Here is a 24,728-nt window from a genome sequence, read left to right as displayed (position 1 = left end):
CTCACGGTCTCCCTTCCATTGCTATAACTCTCACGGTCTCCCTTCTATTGCTATAACTCTCAGTCTCCCTTCTGTTGCTATAACTCTCACATGGCCTCCCTTCCATTGCTAAAACTCTAATGGTCTCCATTCCAATGCTATAACTCTCACGGTCTCCCTCCCATTGCTATAACTCTCATGGTCGCCCTTCCATTGCTATAACTCTCACGGTCTCCCTTCTATTGCTATAACTCTCACGGTCTCCCTTCTATTGCTATAACTCTCACGGTCTCCCTTCTATTGCTATAACTCTCACGGTCTCTCTCCCATTGCTATAACTCTCACGGTCTCCCTTCTATTGCTATAACTCTCATGGTCTCCCTTCTATTGCTATAACTCTCACGGTCTCTCTCCCATTGCTATAACTCTCATGGTCTCCCTTCCATTGCTGTAACCCTACGGTCTCCCTTCCATTGCTATAACTCTCACGGTCTCTCTCCCATTGCTATAACTCTCACGGTCTCCCTTCTATTGCTATAACTCTCACGGCCTCCCTTCTATTGCTACAACTCTCACATGGCCTCCCTTCCATTCCTATAACTCTCAAGGTCTCCCTGCCATTGCTATAACTCTCACGGTCTCCCTTCTATTGCTATAACTCTCATTGTCTCCCTTCTATTGCTATAACTCTCACGGTCTCCCTTCTATTGCTATAACTCTCACGGTCTCCCTTCTATTGCTATAACTCTCACGGTCTCCCTTCTATTGCTATAACTCTCACGGTCTCCCTTCTATTGCTATAACTCTCACGGTCTCCCTTCTATTGCTATGACTCTCATGGCCTCCCTTCCATTGCTATAACTCTCACGGTCTCCCTTCCATTGCTATAACTATCATGGTCTCCCTTCTATTGCTATAACTCTCACGGTCTCCCTTCTATTGCCATAACTCTCACGGTCTCCCTTCTATTGCTATAACTCTCACGGTCTCCCTTCTATTGCTATAACTCTCATTGTCTCCCTTCTATTGCTATAACTCTCACGGTCTCCCTTCCATTGCTATAACTATCATGGTCTCCCTTCTATTGCTATAACTCTCACGGTCTCCCTTCTATTGCTATAACTCTCACGGTCTCCCTTCTATTGCTATAACTCTCACGGTCTCCCTTCCATTGCTATAACTCTCACGGTCTCCCTTCCATTGCTATAACTATCATGGTCTCCCTTCTATTGCTATGACTCTCACGGTCTCCCTTCTATTGCTATGACTCTCACGGTCTCCCTTCTATTGCTATAACTATCATGGTCTCCCTTCTATTGCTATGACTCTCATGGCCTCCCTTCCATTGCTATAACTTTCATGGCCTCCCTTCCATTGCTATAACTCTCACGGTCTCCCTTCCATTGCTATAACTCTCACGGTCTCCCTTCCATTGCTATAACTCTCACGGTCTCCCTTCTATTGCTATAACTCTCACGGTCTCCCTTCTATTGCTATAACTCTCACGGTCTCCCTTCTATTGCTATAACTCTCACGGTCTCCCTTCCATTGCTATAACTATCATGATCTCCCTTCTATTGCTATAACTCTCATGGTCTCACTTCTATTGCTATAACTCTCATGATCTCCCTTTTATTGATATCACTCTAAAGATGTCCCCTCCCTTTCTATCACTCTAGAGGTGTCCCCTCCATTGCTATCACTCTAGAGGTGTCCCCTCCCTTGCTATCACTCTAAAGGTGTCCCCTCTATTGCTATCACTCTAAAGGTGTCCCCTCCCTTGCTATCATTGTAAAGGTGTCCCCTCCATTGCTATCACTCTAGAGGTGTCCCCTCCATTGCTATCACTCTAGAGGTGTCCCCTCCATAGCTATCACTCTAAAGGTGTCCCCTCTATTGCTATCACTCTAAAGGTGTCCCCTCCCTTGCTATCATTGTAAAGGTGTCCCCTCCATTGCTATCACTCTAAATGTGTCCCCTCCATTACTATCACTCTAAGGGACCGGTCAGTTTCTCCAGCCTGGGGGGGGGGGCGGTGGATTCTTAAATCGGGCCGACAAAAAGTCATTGACCCCCCCCCCATCTGTAAAACCAAAAACAGGCTGACCCCCTATCACTTAATTCTAAAACATGATGACCCCCCCCCCCCCATATATAATATTCGCATGACAGGTATTTTTTTATCGTGACTCAGTGTGGACTGCTCGACTCTCTTGCATCTACTTTATAAGATCCCGGGTTAGCACTATCATATTTATAATGATTGACTACACAGGGTAAATATATTCGAAAAGGACTTTAATAGCATCTTGGCAGTGAAAGGTAGGAAAGCTTAAGAAGGGAATATGTACATCTCTTATGGGGGTCATAGGGGGTCTCCCCCTAGAAGCCCAGGAGGTTTTTAACTCTGAAAAGTCAATTTTGAGACTATTCAGACATTTTCAGAAAATAATTTCCAAGCCTTACAAGACAACACCGACATTTTAAAAGCAACTACATAGGGTTGAAATACTTTTGAAATATACTTTGATAGCATCTTGACAGTAAGAGGGGAAGAGCTTGAGACTGGGATATGTCCACCTCATGTGGGGGGTCTGAGGGGGTCTCCCTCTAGAAACCCTGGAGGATTTTTACTCTTAAAGCCAATATTTAGGCTATTCAGACCCTTTCAAGCAATAACTTAATCCATGCTTTACAAGACAGCAAGTATCAGAAACTATTCTTTATAACTTACACTAAGGGTTGAAATATGTTCTTAAAAAGTTTAAATGGCATCATTATATACATGTAGTAAAGGTCAGCACATCTATAATGGTAGTATCATTGGTAGGGGAGATTTGGACTTTAAGGCAATTTTAGACTATCTTGGCAAACGTTTCAGATCTTGAAAAGACAATATCATCTCAAATTAGAATAGGGTGAAAATATTTAAGAAATGTTTAATACCATTATGACACAGTAAAAAGGTTGTTGGTGCATCTGATTGTTGGTTGAATGCATGAGTGACCTCTGGGGGTGAGGGAGTCCTTGGGGTTTTCCCCCTGGCAGATCTGGAGTTTTTTGCTTGAGATACTAAGGCAATGTTTAGGTTATTCATAACCTTTGAGGTAATATTTCCAAGCTTCGAAAAGCTAACGTAAAATGTTTTTAAATGAGTTTCTCATATCACATAAAATGGACACGTAACATTAGTATATAGGGGCATTAATATTGCATGTATAAAGGTGTCCCCTCCATTGCTATCACTCTATGTGCATGCATACATACATACATACATACATACATACATACATACATACATACATACATACATACATGCATATGGATACTTAATCGAGTATAATGCTATGAAAACATACAAATGACTCCCATCTCCCTTACATACTCACTTGAAATGTTTGGTTTCGTACAAATGTTGTGTTAGCTTACCACATACACAAGCTGGTAGTTTTTCGATAAATAGGCTTCGCGTAGTGCAAATGTATTCGGAAAATCGATACTTTTGTAATTTGGAAAATATTTCAAACGTCAGGTGGATTGTAAGCTGGATAAATATCGTACATGTAGAGTATCCGTAGCATCCTTTTAACGGTCTTTTATTATTGTGAAACTGACAAGGCCATCTAGTGCTAGTCAAACTTTACAGCCTTCCCCATATGTAGTGTGCCATAACATTGAAGTAACTTAATAAATAACAAACTTTCCATTTACATTCGTCCATGCCTCGATGCATTTGTATGTGAAACAACTGTTAATGAAATTATCAGCTATAGATCAATTGATGTATTGCCATGGGAGGAATCCAATGTGACATATCAAGGTAGCATATCGGCATAGTACGTGTCTTATTTACTAATGTCCTCAACTTCTCTAAGGCAACATGAAAGTCTTGTTTCGAATTACGTGTAAAACCAAATCTCTAAAAGACTTCATGTCGAGTGTTCCAAGTACTATCATCAAAGTATACCGTAAAAAGTCAACAGGCAAGGCGTTCAGTCAGTCAGTTATTCAGTCGATTATAATGTCTGTCGGCAATCTAGCCATACAATCACCCAGTCAGTTATTTTGTCTTCAAGTCGGCCAGCCAGCCAGCCAGCCAGCCAGCCAGTCAGTCAGTCAGTCAGTCAGTCAGTCAGCCAGCCACCCAGCCAGTCAGTCAGTCAGCCAGCCAGCCAGCCACCCAGTCAGTCAGTCAGTCAGTCAGTCAGCCAGCCAGCCAGCCAGCCAGCCAGACAGACAGTCAATCAGCCAGCTAGCCAGGCAGTCAGTCAGTCACTCAGTCACTCAGTCAGTAGGTCAGTCAGTCAGTCAGTCAGTCAGTCAGGCAGTCAATCTGCCTGTCGGTTAGTTTTATACAGTGATCTAACCTCCATATAAATATATATCTTCTATATAGAGACCTAAATTCTATATAGAGGCCTAACTTGTGACTAGTGATCTAACGTCTATATAGAGATCTGACCGCTTGTTTAATCTCTATTCAAAGTTCTTCCGTCTATAAAGACTTTTATACATGGATCTAACTTAAATGTATGTATAACAATCATCATTCTATGAATAGAAGACCGACCTCTATATAACGATCTACCATCTATAGAAGTATCTACCGTCTATATAAAGATCTACCATCTATATAAAGATGTACCGTCCATATAAAGATCTAGTCTATATATAGATCTACCGTCTATATAAAGATCTACCATCTATATAACGATATACCATCTATACAAAGATCTACTGTCTATATAACGATCTACCATCTGTATAATGGTCTACTGTCAATATAACGATATACAGTCTATATAATGATCTACCGTCTATGTAAAGATCTACTGTCTATGTAAAGAACTACTGTCTATATAATGATCTAATGTCTATAAAGATCTACCATCTATATAAAGATCTACCATCTATATAAAGATCTACCATTTACATAATGATCTACCGCCTATATAAAGATCTACTGTCTATATAACGATATACTGTCTACATAATGATCTACCATCTATATAATGATCTACAATCTATATAACGATCTACTGTCTATATAATGATATACTGTCTATATAATGATCTACCGTATATATAATGATCTATCATCTATATAACAATATACCATCTATATAACGATGTACCGTCTATATAAAGATGCATTGTCTATATAAAGATCTACCTTCTATATAAAGATCTACCTTCTATATAAATATCTACCTTCTATATAACGATCTATAAAGATCTAATCTCTACCGAGAGATATAACCTCTATATGGATAAGTAAACTCTGGATAGAGATCTGACTTCTATATAGAGTTGTAACCTGCGCATAAAGATCTAACATTTACATAGAGACCTAATATCTATATAGAGATCTAACTTCTAAATAGAGTATAATATATAGAAGTTAGAGCTCTATTATAGATCTAACATCTGTAAGAGATCTAACTTCTATATAAAGATGTAACCATTATATAGAGATCTAACTTCGGTATAGAGATGTAGAAATGTAACTTCTATATAGAGATCTAACCTCTTCATAGAGATCTAACTTCGTATATAGAGATGTAATCTGTGCATAGTGACCTAACTTCTGTATAGAGATGTAACCTCTGCATAGAACACTAACTGCTAAATGGAGAAATAATCTGCAGAGATCTAACTTCTATACAGAGATGTATCCTCTATATAGAGATCTAACTTCTGTATAGAAATCTAACCGGTATAAAAGTGTAACCTCTGCATACAGATCTAACCGCTATGTCAAGATGTAACCTCTCTATAGTGTTCTAACTTTTATATAGAAATATAACCTCTGCATAGACATCTAACTTCTGTATAGAGATCTAACTTCTATACAGTGATGTAACCGTCACATAACGATCTAATTACCGTATAGAGATGTAATGTCTGCATAGAAATCATGGAAATGTAAAGAGATGTAACCTCTGCTTAGAGATCTCATCTGTATATTGAATTCTACCTTCTATATAGAAATCTATCTGAATAGAGATCTAACTTCTAGAGATGTAACATGCCTATGCAGGTCGGACCTTTATGTTAAGCAAGTAAGTTCAAAGATCCTTCTGGTAATTATTATCGAACGACCTTATGCATACAAAACAACTGACTTTGTGTAGAAAGGTGTCAAATATGCCAGCAGACTGAATTGTATTTTACATCTAATTTGTGATACCCTAAGACTGCTAAACGTAATGACGTGGTTATCATTGTGACGTGATGATCGTGACAAAACTTGGAATATGACTTGGTGTCTAATTCGCCTGAAATGCTGTGTTGAAGCTCATATGTGATGGCTCGTACATCTGATGTACTTCTAGTTTTCATTTAGCACGAACATAACAACTTAACATTCACAACATGTACAACTGTACGTGTGTGTAAATTACTGGACAACTGTGATGACGCTAATGGTAATAATATGGTCACACAGTTCTTACGTTTTTGATATATTGTCCAAGATATACTGTTCTGTGTTTGATTCATAACTGAAGTTATTATTGGCGCGTATGTTTATGGTAGCTGAATGCACCACACTAGAGTCAAACATGAACGCCATTTATGCCAGAAATTCGATGGCTTGTCCATCATGAATAGATTTTTATTTTTTGAATGGTTGCATGTATAAGCTTCGTGATTATTTGTCAAAAATGTCCACAGCCTGTAAGTCAATTAAATGCAATTACATCAATGATGTCCACAGCCTGTAAGTCAATTTATCAATGATTTTGATCGGGCCAAACGAAAACAGATGTTTGTCGTCATATAAATTCAGTAGCCTGGATCATATACCGTACTAACTATTGACAATGATGTGAAACTTGATAGAAATGATTCTTGACGTTTTTGTACTTGTTGTGTATTTATTACAGTTTATAGCCCATCCTCATTGCCAACAACGACTAATAGAACGATGGTACCATGGTCTGCCTTCGTGGAGGAAGCATAGTCGACTACAAGCACTTGCACTGTCAATACTTGTTGGTATTTGTTTCCCACTGCTCTCAGTCAGCTACATAATAGCACCTGGAGCGAGAATATCAAGATTGTTACAAGTACCATATATCAAGTTCGTGTGTCATACAGCCTCGTCTATTGTCTTCCTCTGCTTACTCACAATTCAAGCGATGGACCTCCAGTTAACGGATTCTTCGTCGGTTGTAGAGGTTGTGGAAAATATTTACAAAGATCAGTGGCTGTCGGTTCAACAGATAAATACCAATCCATCTGAATTATTTGTGATGTTGTTTATAATTAGTAAGTTATCCCACTGGCAGTGACGTTAGCAAGTAAAGTTAGTGTCATTTGGTTTTTATACTTCTATGCAAATTCGATCAACGAAGGCACGGTTCGCGGTTTTAGTGGTGCAGTGCGAAGCTCAATCACAAGTTTCACACTGCACTTCGAAACTGCGACTTCGGAGTTCAAAGTCACATATAATTTTACCTATGTGGAGGGTCTGTCAACATTGTCATGAATACTATGACCACGTTTAAGAACACAAAACTTGGTTTGATTTCGTCTTAGTTGTATTTCATATAGTCATGGAAAAAATGCCCTCTCTTAAATAGAGCAATACAAAATTCAAATCTAACTCTGACTTGTTCTATTTTATACTGAGTAAATAATCACAGGTAAGTAAACACTGTGCGGAGCTTCTGACGTATTGAAATATTACCCATGAACCTGGGCAACGATGAAGCTTCTGTCAATTTTTACTTACCCAGGATGCCTTGCCAAGTAAACATCGTGTTTTTTTTATGTCAGATGTGCTGCAGGGTTAGTGACTATGACTTTAAATCAGCCTCTTTTTTCGCCTCTCTATAGACATTTCAATGCGATTTATTCTTGAAACACAAAACAATCACAATTTCTGAGATGAGTGCAAACTTTATGTCAAAACTTGTCTGGATTGCGTGACTTGTGGAAATGATTAACTGTGAATTATTACAGTGTAATCAATCTGTGAATCCAGTGTAATGGCTTTACACCTGTCTGTGCATCTGTCACTTTGCCATAAACTTGTCTGTGCCTGTACACCATGTCATTTAACCTGTCTGCTCGATTACCCGGGACTTTAAACCTGTATGTGTATCAACCATTTCCTTTAAACATGCTGGTGCATGTACCCTTTTGCTTTGAACCTGTCTGTGGGATCTCCTACAAAACAAAGGTACAGGCCAGGCTAGGTCAGGTATAGATTGAATATTTTATTTTTTGGGCAGAGGGGATTCACATTCGCATTGGGATCCAAAGATCCGTCATCTGTTTTTATTTGCAGTATATGTTGGTTTTCGTGACAAATTTCACCTCCTCTTTAATAAATACTAATTCAGCAATGTAAGTACTTGAATATGTTCACATTCCGTTGAAACTGTCTATAAAATACTCTGAACCACTCAAACGATATTACTAGTGACAGCCATTAATTACCAATTTTAATTACTGCTCACACAGAGCATGTGCATTTAGATGTGTTGTTTAGTGTGTACTGGCCAAGTAGTAATCAAAGTGTATTTGTTACATTTTTGCATAGGAAAGAAGTGAGTATAAATGGTAGATGTGCATCCAATGACGGAAATCCACAATTACAAAGCATAGAATGTACCACAATCTGATTAAAATCCGATGGAGTGTACACTCGCGATTTCTTGTTGGCTGTTACATTTACTGTCGCTTGTTCTCATAGGTTTTCCCCAACCCAATCTCGTGCTTAAGAGTAGCCAACCAGAGTCTTTCTTACAATAAAAGTCAGTAAAAGTCGAAATTGAAAGTGATTGACTAAACAATAACAATAACATCATTGTCTGTGCCCTGTGTTCATTCTCTTTTCAAACAGAGCGCTCTGAAGTATCAATTTTTGAAAACTGCCAAACGTTTACCCTCTGAGTTAAGATGACAGATTTCTGGTCGTGAAACAAAGTCACCTACTAGATCGTTATTTATCTTCGGTGATGACGACCTTGGACTAATATCCCAAAAAATAACAAATCGCCGAATAACTAATAAAAAATATACACCAAATATAATGACGGATTCACATCTTTGCATCTGAATGTGAATAAAAAAATATTAAGTCGATACCTGACCTGACCTGGCCTGGCCTGGCCTGGCCTGTATCTGGCCTGTATCTGTGTTTTGTACCGACCAATCCCTTTGCTATAAACATGTTTGTGCATCAACCTCCATGGCAGCAAACTTATCTGTGCCTATACCCCATGGGTGTACACTTGTCTGTGTATCAACCCTATGCCATAAACATTTCTTTGCGTTGACCTCTATGCTATAAACATGAATTTGTTATGTTAAATACACACACACAAATTGTTTCTTGAAAGTTAATACAAAATGACTTCTTGTTTTTACAATGCAAACGTGAACAGTAGCAGTGTCAGATAATATTTACAAAATGATAAAATTAATGATAAAGGGTTAGTGTTTAAAATGCAAGTCTCTTAGTGGTGGCAAACTCCCCATCAGCTAAATCGTACCAAGAGAAACTAAATGTGGTTTGATGTGCCGTTCACCTACACTTTGAGGGTTTCCATACCTAACAGGTACATACGTAGATAGACACTATGTCCAAGCCTACTCTTCACAAATAGACTCAAAGACATGCTAATAAATCAGTGCATGGATATATGAGGTAACATATATTAGCCAAACAACTGTATCAACATAGAAGAAACACCCACTTCCATGGTATCAGTATCAACACGGAAGAAACACCCACTTCCATGGTAACGGTATCAACATGGAAGAACCACCCACTTCCATGGTAACAGTATCAACATGGAAGAAACGCCCACTTCCATGGTAACAGTATCAACATGGAAGAAACACCCACTTCCATGGTAACAGTATCAACATGGAAGAACCACCCACTTCCATAGTATCAGTATCAACATGGAAGAACCACCCACTTCCATGGTAACAGTATCAACATGGAAGAACCATCCACTTCCATGGTAACAGAAAGGCTAGTCCAGACCTTAACACGTCTACTCGGGGAGCCTTCAGTATTTACAGGGGCAGAGCTGGGGGAACAGGGGGAGGGTCACGTTTTACAAATCGACTCTCAGGGGAGGACTATATTTTAGAAAACGTGATTAGGGGGAGGCCATATTTTACTTTGTATTGCCTAATATTGCGTTATTTTGGTGGAGGTTTTCGTCCCATCGCTGCCACCAGTTCCAAATCCCATCGCTGCCACCAGTTCCAAATCCCATTGCTGTCATTAGGGTTAGGGTTTAAGTACACATGATATCAGCCTATATCAATCAAATTGTCTGACAACCAACCAAGTAATGAATCTATTATCAGTTGTGGTGTGAGGAGTCTCACAGGTGTAAAACGGCAACAGTCGGAAACTACGGATAATGTTGTGAAGACCATGACCTCGATCCCGACAATGTTGAGAGTGTGTCAATTGAATCGTTTGGAGTTGTAGCCTTCAGCTAAGCCAATGAGATCCAAACATATGTATTTATTAAGTGCAGTGCCTTCCCACACATTCACATTGCGATAGTAGTGGCAAATAACCAATGCATTTCAAACTTTCTACATTGATGTCAACAGTGGGATTTCCCCCGTCCTCCCCTTGTAATTACTGAAGGCTCCCTTAGTTATTGGATTTGGGGATCAGGCGTGGGTGGGCACATCGATTGAAGTTCCCTTGGACAGAGACTTGTGTACACTTTATAGAGAACAGTTACTGCAGTATTTACTAACCATTCTTACATTATATGTATTTTAGGCTCAACGGTGAATGAATTCAAGGAATTATGGCTAAAGGGGTCAAGGGCAGTTAAGGATAATGTCAGCTGGAAACTGTTAGATTATTTTACTCTGTCCTTATTTTGGATGTGGATAGCATTGCACATTACTGCTACAGTAAAGGTAAACATTAACATACTACATAACAGATAATTCTTTGAATTTTACCCTGTCCCTATTTTGGATGTGGATAGCACTGCACATTACTGCTACAGTGCATGTAAACATTAACACACAGATAATTCTTTGAATTTAACTCAAACATGTAACCAGTATTATTAGCATATATGTAACAAATGCATCATAAATTATGCTTCATAAATTCGAAACCTCTGTTGAAGAATTGACAATATGCATTTCCAAGTTGCGTCGTATGGTTATATTTTATAGATGATATACGTGTGCGTAGGTTTTTGAAACCTTACACCAGTCCTGTTTATTTTCCACACATATTGAATGCGTAATGTTTTAACAAAGGAACACATATAAAACTCATGTATGTTACACATTGATTTTACCGTTTCCTTTATTTCCCCTCAGGAGATCTCAGAAGCTCGTGACGTCCAGCATAATGACACAGTATTACATACAAGTGACGTCATAAGTCTTAATGTCAACAAATCACAATACAATTCTACGCAACATGACGACAATAACAACACGTTGCCAACATTGGAGCACAGTCCAATTTTAGCTAACGAAACTATCCTTCATGAAATCAAACTATACTTGGACGAGGCTGTGTTAAAGATTCTTCTGGAACAAGCAGACGCAAGGAAAAATATACGACGTATTATAGAGAGTAAAATAGATGAACTAGAATCAACATTACTGAAAGAATTACAAGAAAGTTCAAATCATGAAACTGATGGCATTAACTCTAACAGTCGGAGACGGCGACGACGAGCTGTAACGCGAATAGCAACTACAGGTCTTGGCGGAGGTACAAGTAATTCACCTCACATAGACGACTACAGTACAAGCAGGATGCGACACTTGCCAACCACACATCCAATATTAATTGCAGATGGACTCTTTGCTATCGCTAAAGTGCTTAGCTTTCTGCGTCTCATACGCATGACAGTTGTACACCTACAGATTGGTCCTATGCAGATATCTCTTGGTCGTATGATGATCGATATATCCAAGTTTTTCGTTATATTCTGCTTAGTCTGGTTCGCTTTCTCTGTCGGTTTAAATCAACTTTATTTTAACTATGCTAAGGATTCTAAATTAGAATGTCAGCGAGATAACCGTCCTAGATGTACACCACCATACGGCAGGTAAGAAGTGGCGTAAAGGCATTTGTTTTAGCTGATATGGTAACTTCCTAGCTCTGGAAGTATACTCTTCGAGGTTTCCAACACGTCTTCAATACACTCCGGAGAAACGGAGATGTGTTGGAGTTATCGAAGCACGTATATTCAGAGCTAGTTAATCTATTTTCGAAAATACCGTAACGAAATATACATATGTGAATTATATATAGAAATAAAAGATACCGAAACAAGGGAATGTAAGATTGTGTTTTGAGAGAAACTTTCAAGATTTAGGATGAGATAAGTGTGCTATGGTGCAATGTATGGTTTTACGGTCTATGGAAGGAACAACAAACTGTATGGATTGGTTATTACCAGCTTACACAAGATGCCATCATAAATTTTATATGACTTTTTCTTAATAAACACATACTATTGTTGTTGTTGTTGTTGTTGTTGTTGTTGTTGTTGTTGTTGTTGTTGTTGTTGTTGTTGTTGTTGTTGTTGTTGTTGTTGATGATGATGATGATGATGATGATGATGATGATGATGATGATGATGATGATGACAAGGAAGTTATTATTCATCAAACCAAACGAGATTATTCCTAGCATGTCACATACACAACTGTAAATGACAAAATGTAGTCATACTTGAATTGTATGACTCGTGAATTTCACATAATTTCAACTACGCCTGTACAGTGTATCCATCCATGAATCATTTCAACTACGCCTATACTGTGTATCGATCCATGAATTATAGTCGTATTATGACGTACGTAATATTAACATTTAATTCGCGTAATTCATGTCAAAAAACATTACATTTCTCATTCAGCATTACCGATGCCCTTAGCACCTTGTTCTGGACATTGTTTGGAATGTCAGATTTGACGAGCCTTGATATTCGGGGCCTGGACCATTGGTTTACGGAGACTATAGGACGATTACTGTACGCAGCTTATCATATACTGGCTATTGTTGTCTTGCTCAATATCTTGATAGCTATGATGAGTAACACATACACACGGATAGAGGTGAGATTCTGTCATGACATCACCCATTAATGTGAGGTGAGGTGGGGATATCTATTCTTATTTAGTGTAAGGTGAGGTGGGGATATCTATTCTTAGTGTGAGGTGAGGTGGGGATATCTATTCTTAGTGTGAGGTGAGGTGGGGATATCTATTCTTAATGTGGATTGAGGTGGGGTATCTATTCTTAGTGTGAGGTGAGGTGAGGGATATCTATTCTTAGTGTGAGGTGAGGTGGGGATATCTATTCTTAGTGTGAGGTGAGGTGGGGATATCAATTCTTAGTGTGAGGTGAGGTGGGGATATCTATTCTTAGTGTGGGTTGAGGTGGAGGATATCTGTTCTTAGTATGAGGTGAGGTGGGGATATCTATTCTTAGTGTGAGGTGAGGTGGGGATATCTATTCTTAGTGTGAGGTGAGGTGGGGATATCAATCTTAGTGTGAGGTGAGGTGGGGATATCTATTCTTAGTGTGAGGTGAGGTGGGGATATCTATTCTTAGTGTGAGGTGAGGTGGGGATATCTATTCTTAATGTGGGTTGAGGTGGAGGATATCTATTCTTAGTGTGAGGTGAGGTGGCGATATCTATTCTTAGTGTGAGGTGAGGTGGGGATATCTATTCTTAATGTGGGTTGAGGTGGAGGATATCTATTCTTAGTGTGAGGTGAGGTGGGGATATCTATTCTTAGTGTGAGGTGAGGTGGGGATATCTATTCTTAGTGTGAGGTGAGGTGGGGATATCTATTCTTAGTGTGAGGTGAGGTGGGGATATCTATTCTTAGTGTGAGGTGAGGTGGGGATATCTATTCTTAGTGTGAGGTGAGGTGGGGATATCTATCCTTAGTGTGAGGTGAGGTGGGGATATCTATTCTTAATGTGAGGTGAGGTGGAGGATATCTATTCTTAGTGTGAGGTGAGGTGGGGATATCTATTCTTAGTGTGAGGTGAGGTGGGGATATCTATTCTTAATGTGAGGTGAGGTGGAGGATATCTATTCTTAGTGTGAGGTGAGGTGGAGGATATCTATTCTTAGTGTGAGGTGAGGTGGGGATATCTATTCTTAATGTGAGGTGAGGTGGGGATATCAATCTTAGTGTGAGGTGAGGTGGGGATATCTATTCTTAGTGTGAGGTGAGGTGGGGATATCTATTCTGAGTGTGAGGTGAGGTGGGGATATCTATTCTTAGTGTCAGGTGAGGTGGGGATATCTATTCTTAATGTGGGTTGAGGTGGAGGATATCTATTCTTAGTGTGAGGTGAGGTGGGGATATCTATTCTTAATGTCAGGTGAGGTGGGGATATCTATTCTTAGTGTGAGGTGAGGTGGAGGATATCTATTCTTAGTGTCAGGTGAGGTGGGGATATCTATTCTTAGTGTGAGGTGAGGTGGGGATATCTATTCTTAGTGTGAGGTGAGGTGGGGATATCTATTCTTAATGTGGGTTGAGGTGGAGGATATCTATTCTTAGTGTGAGGTGAGGTGGGGATATCTATTCTTAGTGTCAGGTGAGATGGGGATATCTATTCTTAGTGTGAGGTCAGGTGGGGATATCTATTCTTAATGTGGGTTGAGGTGGGGGATATCTATTCTTAGTGTGAGGTGAGGTTGGGATATCTATTCTAAGTGTGAGGTGAGGTGGGGATATCTATTCTTAGTGTCAGGTGGGGTGGGGATATCTATTCTTAGTGTGAGGTGAGGTGGGGATGTCTATTCTTAGTGTGAGGTGAGGTGGGAATATCTATTCGTAGTGTCAGGTGAGGTGGAGGATATCTATTCTTAGTGTGAGGTGAGGTGGGGATATCTATTCTTAGTGTAAGTGAGGTTGGGATATCTATTCTTAGTGTGAGGTGAGGTGGAGGATATCTATTCTTAGTGTCAGGTGAGGTGGGGATATCTATTCTTAGTGTAAGTGAGGTTGGGATATCTATTCTTAGTGTGAGGTGAGGTGGAGGATATCTATTCTTAGTGTCAGGTGAGGTGGGGATATCTATTCTTAGTGTGAGGTGAGGTGGGGGATGTCTATTCTTATTGTGGATTGAGGCGGGGATATCTATTCTTAGTGTGAGGTGAGGTGAGGTGGCGATATCTATTCTTAGTGTGAGGTGAGGTGAGGTGAGGTGAGGTGGGGATATCTATTCTTAGTGTGAGGTGAGGTGGAGGATATCTATTCTTAGTGTGAGGTGAGGTGGGGATATCTTTTCTTAGTGTGAGGTGAGGTGGGGGATGTCTATTCTTAATGTGGGTTGAGGTGGGTGATATCTATTCTTAGTGTGAGGTGAGGTGAGGTGGCGATATCTATTCTTAGTGTCAGGTGAGGTGAGGTGAGGTGGGGATATCTATTCTTAGTGTGAGGTGAGGTGGTGATATCTATTCTTAATCGAGGTGAGGTGGGGATATCTATTCTTAGTGTGAGGTGAGGTGGGGGATGTCTATTCTTAATGTGGGTTGAGGTGGGTGATATCTATTCTTAGTGTGAGGTGAGGTGAGGTGGCGATATCTATTCTTAGTGTGAGGTGAGGTGGGGATATCTATTCTTAATGTGGGTTGAGGTGGGGGATATCTATTCTTAGTGTGAGGTGAGGTTGGGATATCTATTCTAAGTGTGAGGTGAGGTGGGGATATCTATTCTTAGTGTCAGGTGGGGTGGGGATATCTATTCTTAGTGTGAGGTGAGGTGAGGTGAGGTGAGGTGAGGTGGGGATATCTATTCTTAGTGTGAGGTGAGGTGGGGATATCTATTCTTAGTGTGAGGTGAGGTGGGGATATCTATTCTTAGTGTGAGGTGAGGTGGGGGATATCTATTCTTAATGTGGATTGAGGTGGTGATACCTATTCTTAGTGTGAGGTGAGGTGGGGATACCTATTCTTAGTGTGAGGTGAGGTGGGGATACCTATTCTTAGTGTGAGGTGAGGTGGGGATATCTATTCTTAATGTGGATTGAGGTGGTGATACCTATTCTTAGTGTGAGGTGAGGTGGGGATATCTATTCTTAGTGTGAGGTGAGGTGGGGATACCTATTCTTAGTGTGAGGTGAGGTGGGGATAGCTATTCTTAGTGTGAGGTGAGGTGGGGATATCTATTCTTAGTGTGAAGTGAGGTGGGGATATCAATTCTTAGTGTGAAGTGAGGTGGCGATATCTATTCGTACATTAGCCATACAGAATATCTACAGTCTAAACGAAATGACACCACATGTACGTTTGGAAAACATGAAAATGTGTTGACGGCGCTATTTCTGTACAATATACTTTATTGCTATAGGACCACGACATATCATAAAGAACAAAATAATGCACGGCAATACATGGCAATACATGACAATACATGGCAATACACGACAATACATGGCAATACACGACAATACATGGCAATACATGGCAATACACGACAATACATGGCAATACATGGCAATACACGGCAATACACGGCAATACATGGCAATACATGACAATACATGGCAATACATGGCAATACACGACAATACATGGCAATACATGGCAATACATGGCAATACACGACAATACATGGCAATACACGACAATACATGGCAATACATGGCAATACATGGCAATACACGACAATACATGGCAATACATGACAATACATGGCAATACATGGCAATACACGACAATACATGGCAATACATGGCAATACATGGCAATACACGGCAATACACGGCAATACATGGCAATACATGACAATACATGGCAATACATGGCAATACATGGCAATACACGACAATACATGGCAATACACGACAATACATGGCAATACATGGCAATACACGACAATACATGGCAATACACGACAATACATGGCAATACACGACAATACATGGCAATACACGACAATACATGGCAATACACGACAATACATGGCAATACACGACAAGGACAGACGTCTTGTCATTACAAGGACGTTCCTTATTTCAAACGCTTTATAAGCAAATTTGATCAAATTGTTACGTAATAGAATCATGATAACTTTTAGTATTCAATCCTAGTTAAGTCAATTTAGAAATTGTAGTCACAACTTTTCTCTAAGATTGTCATAATAGAGGATGTTGTACTAGAAATCTCCAAAACTAGTCTCCCAAATTAATGTATTTATTGAAATAGAAAGATGTTGATTACTTCAATATCAAAAAGATAAGTGTAGATTACCTTATGATTTTGCTAAATTACAGACGACATGCACAATTCCTGTTGCTACGAATTTACAATCTTCACGAGATAGTCATAAATAATATCTGTGTCCAATACCTTGGTTCATCTAATCACTACTAAAGCCTTATATATGCAGAAAATAATGTGACGTATGAGTTGACAAGATAGTTTATCTTCGTTCTTATTCTCTTTAGTAAAAGGTCACTTGATACGAGTGTCTTTATTATTCGACTTTTTGGCAGTGACATTATCACTTTAAGTATCAACTGAAACAGTTTACTTCTAAAGTTATGTTTGCAATGACCCTCTCTTGATTATAAATAAGAATTTCTGAAACACATGAACAAAACAGCAAACGTAGAAGACACTAAATATATAGGGAGTATGTTGCAGCATATTAATAGAGAGTAGGTTGCAGCTTATCAATAGAGAGTAGGTTGTAGCATATCAATAGAGAGTAGGTTGTAGCATATCAATAGAGAGTAGGTTGTAGCATCTTAATAGAGAGTAGGTTGCAGCATATTATTAGAGAGTAGGTTGCAGCATATTAATAGAGAGTAGGTTGTAGCATATCAATAGAGAGTAGGTTGTAGCATATCAATAGAGAGTAGGTTGTAGCATCTTAATAGAGAGTAGGTTGCAGCATATTATTAGAGAGTAGGTTGCAGCATATTAATAGAGAGTAGGTTGCAGCATATCAATAGAGAGTAGGCTGCAGCATATTAATAGAGAGTAGGTTGCAGCATATGATTAGAGAGTAGGTTGCAGCATATCAATAGAGAGTAGGTTGCAGCATATCAATAGAGAGTAGGTTGCAGCATATTAATAGAGAGTAGGTTGCAGCATATCAATAGAGAGTAGGTTACAACATATTAATAGAGAGTAGGTTGCAGCATATCAATAGAGAGTAGGTTGCAGCATATTAATAGAGAGTAGGGTGCAGCATATCGATAGAGAGTAGGTTGCAGCATATCAATAGAGAGTAGGTTACAGCATATTAAAAGAGTAGGTTGCACCATTTTGATAGAGAGTAGGTTGCAGCATATCAATAGAGAGTAGGTTGCAGCATATTAATAGAGAGTAGGGTGCAGCATATCAATAGAGAGTAGGTGGCAGCATATCAATAGAGAGTAGGTTGCAGCATATCAATAGAGAGTAGGTGGCAGCATATCAATAGAGAGTAGGTTACAGCATATTAAGAGAGTAGGTTGCACCATTTTGATAGAGAGTAGGTTGCAGCATATCAATAGAGAGTAGGTTGCAGCATATTAATAGAGAGTAGGTTGCAGCATATCAATATACGATCTTCACGAGATAGTCATAAATAATATCTGTTTCCAATACCTTGGTTCATCTAATCACTACTAAAGCCTTATCTACGCAGAAAATAATGTGACGTATGAGTTGACAAGATAGTTTATCTTCGTTCTTATTCTCTTTAGTAAAAGGTCACTTGATACGAGTGTCTTTATTATTCGACTTTTTGGCAGTGACATTGTCACTTTAAGTATCAACTGAAACAGTTTACTTCTAAAGTTATGTTTGCAATGACCCTCTCTTGATTATAAATAAGAATCAATAGAGAGTAGGTTGCAGCATATCAATAGAGAGTAGGTTGCAGCATATTAATAGAGAGTAGGGTGCAGCATATCAATAGAGAGTAGGTTGCAGCATATTAATAGAGAGTAGGTTGCAGAATATCAATAGAGAGTCGGTTGCAGCATATCAATAGAGAGTAGGTTACAGCATATTAATAGAGAGTAGGTTGTAGCATATCAATAGAGAGTAGGTTGTAGCATATTAATAGAGAGTAGGTTGTAGCATATTAATAGAGAGTAGGTTGCAGCATATCAATAGAGAGTAGGTGGCAGCATATCAATAGAGAGTAGGTTACAGCATATTAAGAGAGTAGGTTGCACCATTTTGATAGAGAGTAGGTTGCAGCATATGAATAGAGAGTAGGTTGCAGCATATTTAGAGAGTAGGTGGCACCATTTTGATAGAGAGTAGGTTGCAGCATATCAATAGAGAGTAGGTTGTAGCATATTAATAGAGAGTAGGTTGTAGCAATTTAATAGAGAGTAGGTTGCAGCATATTAATAGAGAGTAGGTTGCAGCATATCAATAGAGAGTAGGTTGCAGCATATCAATAGAGAGTAGGTTGCAGCATATTAATAGAGAGTAGGTTGCAGCATATCAGTAGAGAGTAGGTTGGAGCATATCAATAGAGAGTAGGTTGTAGCAATTTAATAGAGAGTAGGTTACAGCATATCAATAGAGAGTAGGTTGCAGCATATCAAAAGAGAGTAGGTTGTAGCATATCAATATAGATTAGGTTGCAGCATATCAATAGAGAGTAGGTTGCACCATTTTGATAGAGAGTAGGTTGCAGCATATCAATAAAGAGTAGGTTGTAGCATATTAATAGAGAGTAGGTTGCACCATTTTGATAGAGAGTAGGTTGCAGCATATCAATAGAGAGTAGGTTGCAGCATATCAATAGAGAGTAGGTTGTAGCATATTAATAGAGAGTAGGTTGTAGCAATTTAATAGAGAGTAGGTTGCAGCATATCAATAGAGAGTAGGTTGCAGCATATCAATAGAGAGTAGGTTGTAGCATATCAATATAGAGTAGGTTGCAGCATATCAATAGAGAGTAGGTTACAGCATATCAATAGAGAGTAGGTTGTAGCATATTAATAGAGTAGGGTGCAGCATATTAATAGAGAGTAGGTTACAGCATATCAATAGAGTAGGGTGCAGCATATTAATAGAGAGTAGGGTGCAGCATATCAATAGAGAGTAGGGTGCAGCATATCAATCTAAACAAAGTTAAGTTACATAAACAAAATTCTGATATGTTTCGCTTTAATGTAAACAGGAGGATGCCGATATGCAATGGAAATATTCCCGATCTCGTCTCTGGATTAGTTTTTACGAAGAGATGTCGACCCTGGCACCACCATTTAATCTGTTTCCAACGGTACACTGCGTAAAAACCTGGTTTTTACCTCATACAAAATGCTTTGGTCGAACGGAACGTAAAAAGGTATGTATTTGTCGTGTTTATCATTGATAGAACGTTAACATTGTTGTTTTAGTAACATATATGAACACATTCAATGTGTACAATATAGAAGAACAAACATGTATCAATACCCGGTATATAAGCTTATATCAAAAGATAATGACATAGCATGCATATTATTACATTGCCCATCATATATCAAACTGACACATACCGAGGCATCGTTTTCAATTAAACGAACGTTTTTCCACATAGTGTATGCTAACGTATAGGGCTATGTTAATTTCGTCATTTCTAAGTTTAAAAAACTCTAATGTTGTCTTTATGGTATTAAATGTAAAATTACACTTTTTTAACGAAAAATCATGTCTCTTGCTTTCAGAAGAAACAAACTATGATAGAGAAAATGGACAAGGAATACAAGGTAAGCCAATATTGTAACCCTTACCAAACTATCTTATAGGAAAAACGTCTTACAGGAATACAAGGTAAGTCACATGAGCCAATATTGTAACCCTTACCAAACTATCTTATAGGAAAACGTCTTACAGGAATACAAGGTAAGTCACATTAGCCAATATAGTAACCCTTACCAAACTATCTTATAGGAAAACGTCTTACAGGAATACAAGGTAAGCCAATATTGTAAACCTTACCAAACTATCTTATAGGAAAACGTCTTACAGGAATACAAGGTAAGTCACATTAGCCAATATTGTAACCCTTACCAAACTATCTTATAGGAAAACGTCTTACAGGAATACAAGGTAAGTCACATTAGCCAATATTGTAACCCTTACCAAACTATCTTATAGGAAAACGTCTTACAGGAATACAAGGTAAGTCACATTAAGCCAATATTGTAACCCTTACCAAACTATCTTATAGGAAAACGTCTTACAGGAATACAAGGTAAGTCACATTAGCCAATATTGTAACCCTTACCAAACTATCTTATAGGAAAACGTCTTACAGGAATACAAGGTAAGTCACATTAGCCAATATTGTAACCCTTACCAAACTATCTTATAGGAAAACGTCTTACAGGAATACAAGGTAAGTCACATTAGCCAATATTGTAACCCTTACCAAACTATCTTATAGGAAAACGTCTTACAGGAATACAAGGTAAGTCACATTAGCCAATATTGTAACCCTTACCAAACTATCTTATAGGAAAACGTCTTACAGGAATACAAGGTAAGTCACATGAGCCAATATTGTAACCCTTACCAAACTATCTTATAGGAAAACGTCTTACAGGAATACTTTAAGAATCTTATAGGATTTGCCCCCTTTCTTTTAGTATTCCTAAAAGACTTCCTATAGGGATCCTTGAGTATTCCTAAAACTGTTCCATGGGAATATATCATTGAGTATTTCTAAAACTATCCTAAAGGAATCCGTATGTATATATCTAAAAGGCCTTCCTTTAGTGATCTTTTAGTATTCCTAAGACTATCCTAAAAGTATTCCTTTAGGATAGTTATAGGAATACTCAAGTATAGGGTCTGGTCTGTTATTCATCCAGTCTCAATCTGGTCTGTTATTCATCCAGTCTCAATCTGGTCTGTTATTCATCCAGTCTCAATCTGGTCTGTTATTCATCCAGTCTCATTCTGGTCTGTTATTCATCCAGTCTCAATCTGGTCTGTTATTCACTCAATGTATTCATTCAAATACAAATAGACAGACTGTAGATCATTGAAGAATTCAACCAATCATATGTTTTCTAACATAAAGTCAATTCTGTATGCTACGCTTTGCTAATATGCACACTTGTTACAACATTGACAACAACACTAGCGAGCTAGCTCTGATGCTTAACAAGTTAATTTTACTTGAGCGAGACACGGAAAACGAAGAAATTTCTTGTCTGTGTGAGCGAGAGTATAACAGGTAACATATACAAGATCAAATTCGTGTAGATAAAATTGGATATATCTTTGAATAAATGTTATCATGTACTCCAAATTCCAATTGGTCATAGGGACCTACAAGTTGTCATTCTGAAATGCTGTCGGTCAGAACGGAAATCTGTTGGACTCGGACAGATAGATTTGCATGCTGGATGGGAATCCTTTAGGAATCTTGGAATCCTATGGGAAGTCTATAGGAATACTGTAGGACATTTTTTGTAAGGGAGTGTATAACGAAATTTCGTTTGGGTGATAGAATTCTCCGAAAAAAAATGTTATAGGCTTATCGTTGTTTTATTGATGGATGTCATATATTAATTGATGGATTGAATTGGCAGATTTGATGAGATGAGATTGATATTATATCTTAATACTAGGATGTCGTACAACAGCTTGTACAACGCTACATCTTTGGGATGAGACGAGCCACTGGAGAGGATGAAAGCGCTAGTGTACCTGACCCCTGGATTATTCAACTGAAGCAAGATGTCTCTGGATTCAAGTATGATATGTTTGAAACACTGGGCAATATGGACTCACGGATGAAACGAATTCAACATACCGTGGAAGATGCCGAGCCAGTCAGAACCGAAGATAATAAACAAATTGGAAATGATATGCTACGGGCACTAGAGGGAGCTTTAGAAACAGCAGCGACAGATATTCTCCCTGTGAGACCACAGGTGTTCAAAAATCTTGCCAATTTAGACGACGAGATGGAGTTTATGGACCATTCGGTAGAATATGACAATGAGTCAAAGAAATAGTATCATCAGAAATTTAATGAAAACAAGAAAACAATTGACTTCAGAACTCCATGTGCATAACTCATTGTTCGAAATAAAACATTGGCCTTTGCCTGTACGAACATAGTCGGTATGGGGAGGGGGATATTAGAGTCGGCATGGGGAGGGGGATAGTGTTGGCATGGGGAGGGGGTTAGTGTCGGTATGGGGAGGGGGTTAGTGTCGGTATGGGGAGGTGGGTTAGTGTTATTGTGGGTTTGAATTTAAATTGTATTTAAAATTAGTACAGTTTGTACGTATTGAAATTATAAAACAATGAAACATTTACGTAAGCCAGGCAAATATAGTTCGGGTAAAATTGCAATCTGTACCATAGTCCATAGATTGTCATATTAAATGTTTAGTTACTATAGCGACTGATTATGTTAGATAAGTACATGATAAACAAATTATGTTTTCTTCCTCCACAGAAAATTGTATGTGTGTATGTGTATGTGTGTGTGTGTGTCCGTCTGTCTGTGTATGTATCTGTGTGCATATGTCTGTGCATATGTGTATGTATGTATGTATGTATGTGTGTATGTATGTATGTATGTATGTATGTATGTATGTATGTATGTATGTATGTGTGTGTGTGTGTATGTATGTATGTATGTATGTATGTATGTATGTATGTATGTATGTATGTATGTATGTGTGAGTGTGTGGGGGGAGGAGGGGTAGTGTTTAACCACAGACGATACATGGGATGATTATTCTTTACAAATTAGACACCTGGGTGTAATTTCAAATATATTGGTGATTATAAATATACTGAACAGAAATAAAATGAAATAATAAAGAGATAGGAATTTGACATTTTTCTTAAGATATGTTGTCATTCCACTTATGCTATAGAGTGGCGGCTGTCATTCCTCTAGTTTTACAGTGCAGAGGGTGTCATTCAACTAAGTGAATGTAGAAAAGGTTGTCATTCCACTGTTTACCCATTGTAAATGTTGTCATTCCAGTTTCAAAGCATTGAAAATGGTGTGATTCCACTTATTTTACAGAGTGCACGTGGTGTCTGTCATTCCACTGGTTTTACAGTGCAGAGGGTGTCATATACAGTCTCCATTTACTATATTTATGTCCCATTATGCTAGACTAATAAGTATACAGTCTCCATTTACTATATTTATGTCCCATCATGCTAGACTAATAAGTATACAGTCTCCATTTACTATATTTTTCTTTGTGATACTGGTACACTTAGATATCAATAAAATATCATTGTCAAAATAGATGCCACTTTTACAGTAGCACACAAAATAAGCATGGCGGAGGTAACTGCTCCAGGCAGACTGTGATGACATCACAGTTATTGTGATGACAACACAGCAACATGTAGATGACATCACTTCCGAGCAGAGATTTTAACTCTAATTCCATTGGCCAGTTGTAGAATGAGTTCTCCAGTTGGGAAGAGTTCGTCTTTGGTCTGAGTGGTTGATATATTGAAGTTTCTCAACATTGACGACAACATAACACCACTTTCTCTTCATACATGCTTAATTTTTGACCCGCAATATCAAATCATAGATTATTTCCCAGTAATTCTTGAGTCTGGTTGGTCAAGGTGATATCAGCTTTGGGCAATAAAATATTGACTCATCATGTTTTTGAATTTCAATTATTGTCTCACACCCTTGGGTCGGGGGAGAGAGAGAGAGAGAGAGAGAGAGAGAGAGAGAGAGAGAGAGAGAGAGAGAGAGAGAGAGAGAGAGAGAGAGAGAGAGAGAGAGAGAGAGAGAGAGAGAGA

At 38.6% G+C, this 24,728-nt stretch overlaps 1 protein-coding gene across 1 annotated transcript in view; it reads left to right on the top strand.

Annotated features, from left to right (window-relative positions):
• Window positions 1-22,948, top strand: part of LOC144445419 (short transient receptor potential channel 5-like) — an 85,385-nt gene extending 62,437 nt beyond the window's left edge. The window contains exons 4-10 of the mRNA XM_078134959.1: window positions 6,867-7,251; window positions 10,751-10,893; window positions 11,338-12,053; window positions 12,870-13,068; window positions 20,116-20,283; window positions 20,645-20,686; window positions 22,559-22,948. Of these exons, the coding sequence (XP_077991085.1) occupies window positions 6,867-7,251; window positions 10,751-10,893; window positions 11,338-12,053; window positions 12,870-13,068; window positions 20,116-20,283; window positions 20,645-20,686; window positions 22,559-22,948 (2,043 nt within the window). The remainder of the gene's footprint in view (window positions 1-6,866; window positions 7,252-10,750; window positions 10,894-11,337; window positions 12,054-12,869; window positions 13,069-20,115; window positions 20,284-20,644; window positions 20,687-22,558) is intronic.
• Window positions 22,949-24,728: the final 1,780 nt, after the last annotated feature.

Source organism: Glandiceps talaboti, chromosome 14 (assembly GCF_964340395.1).
Source record: "Glandiceps talaboti chromosome 14, keGlaTala1.1, whole genome shotgun sequence".
Classification (NCBI taxonomy): domain Eukaryota; kingdom Metazoa; phylum Hemichordata; class Enteropneusta; family Spengelidae; genus Glandiceps; species Glandiceps talaboti.
The sequence above is the reverse complement of the archived record's forward strand: the minus strand, read 5'-3'. Positions and strand labels throughout refer to the sequence as shown.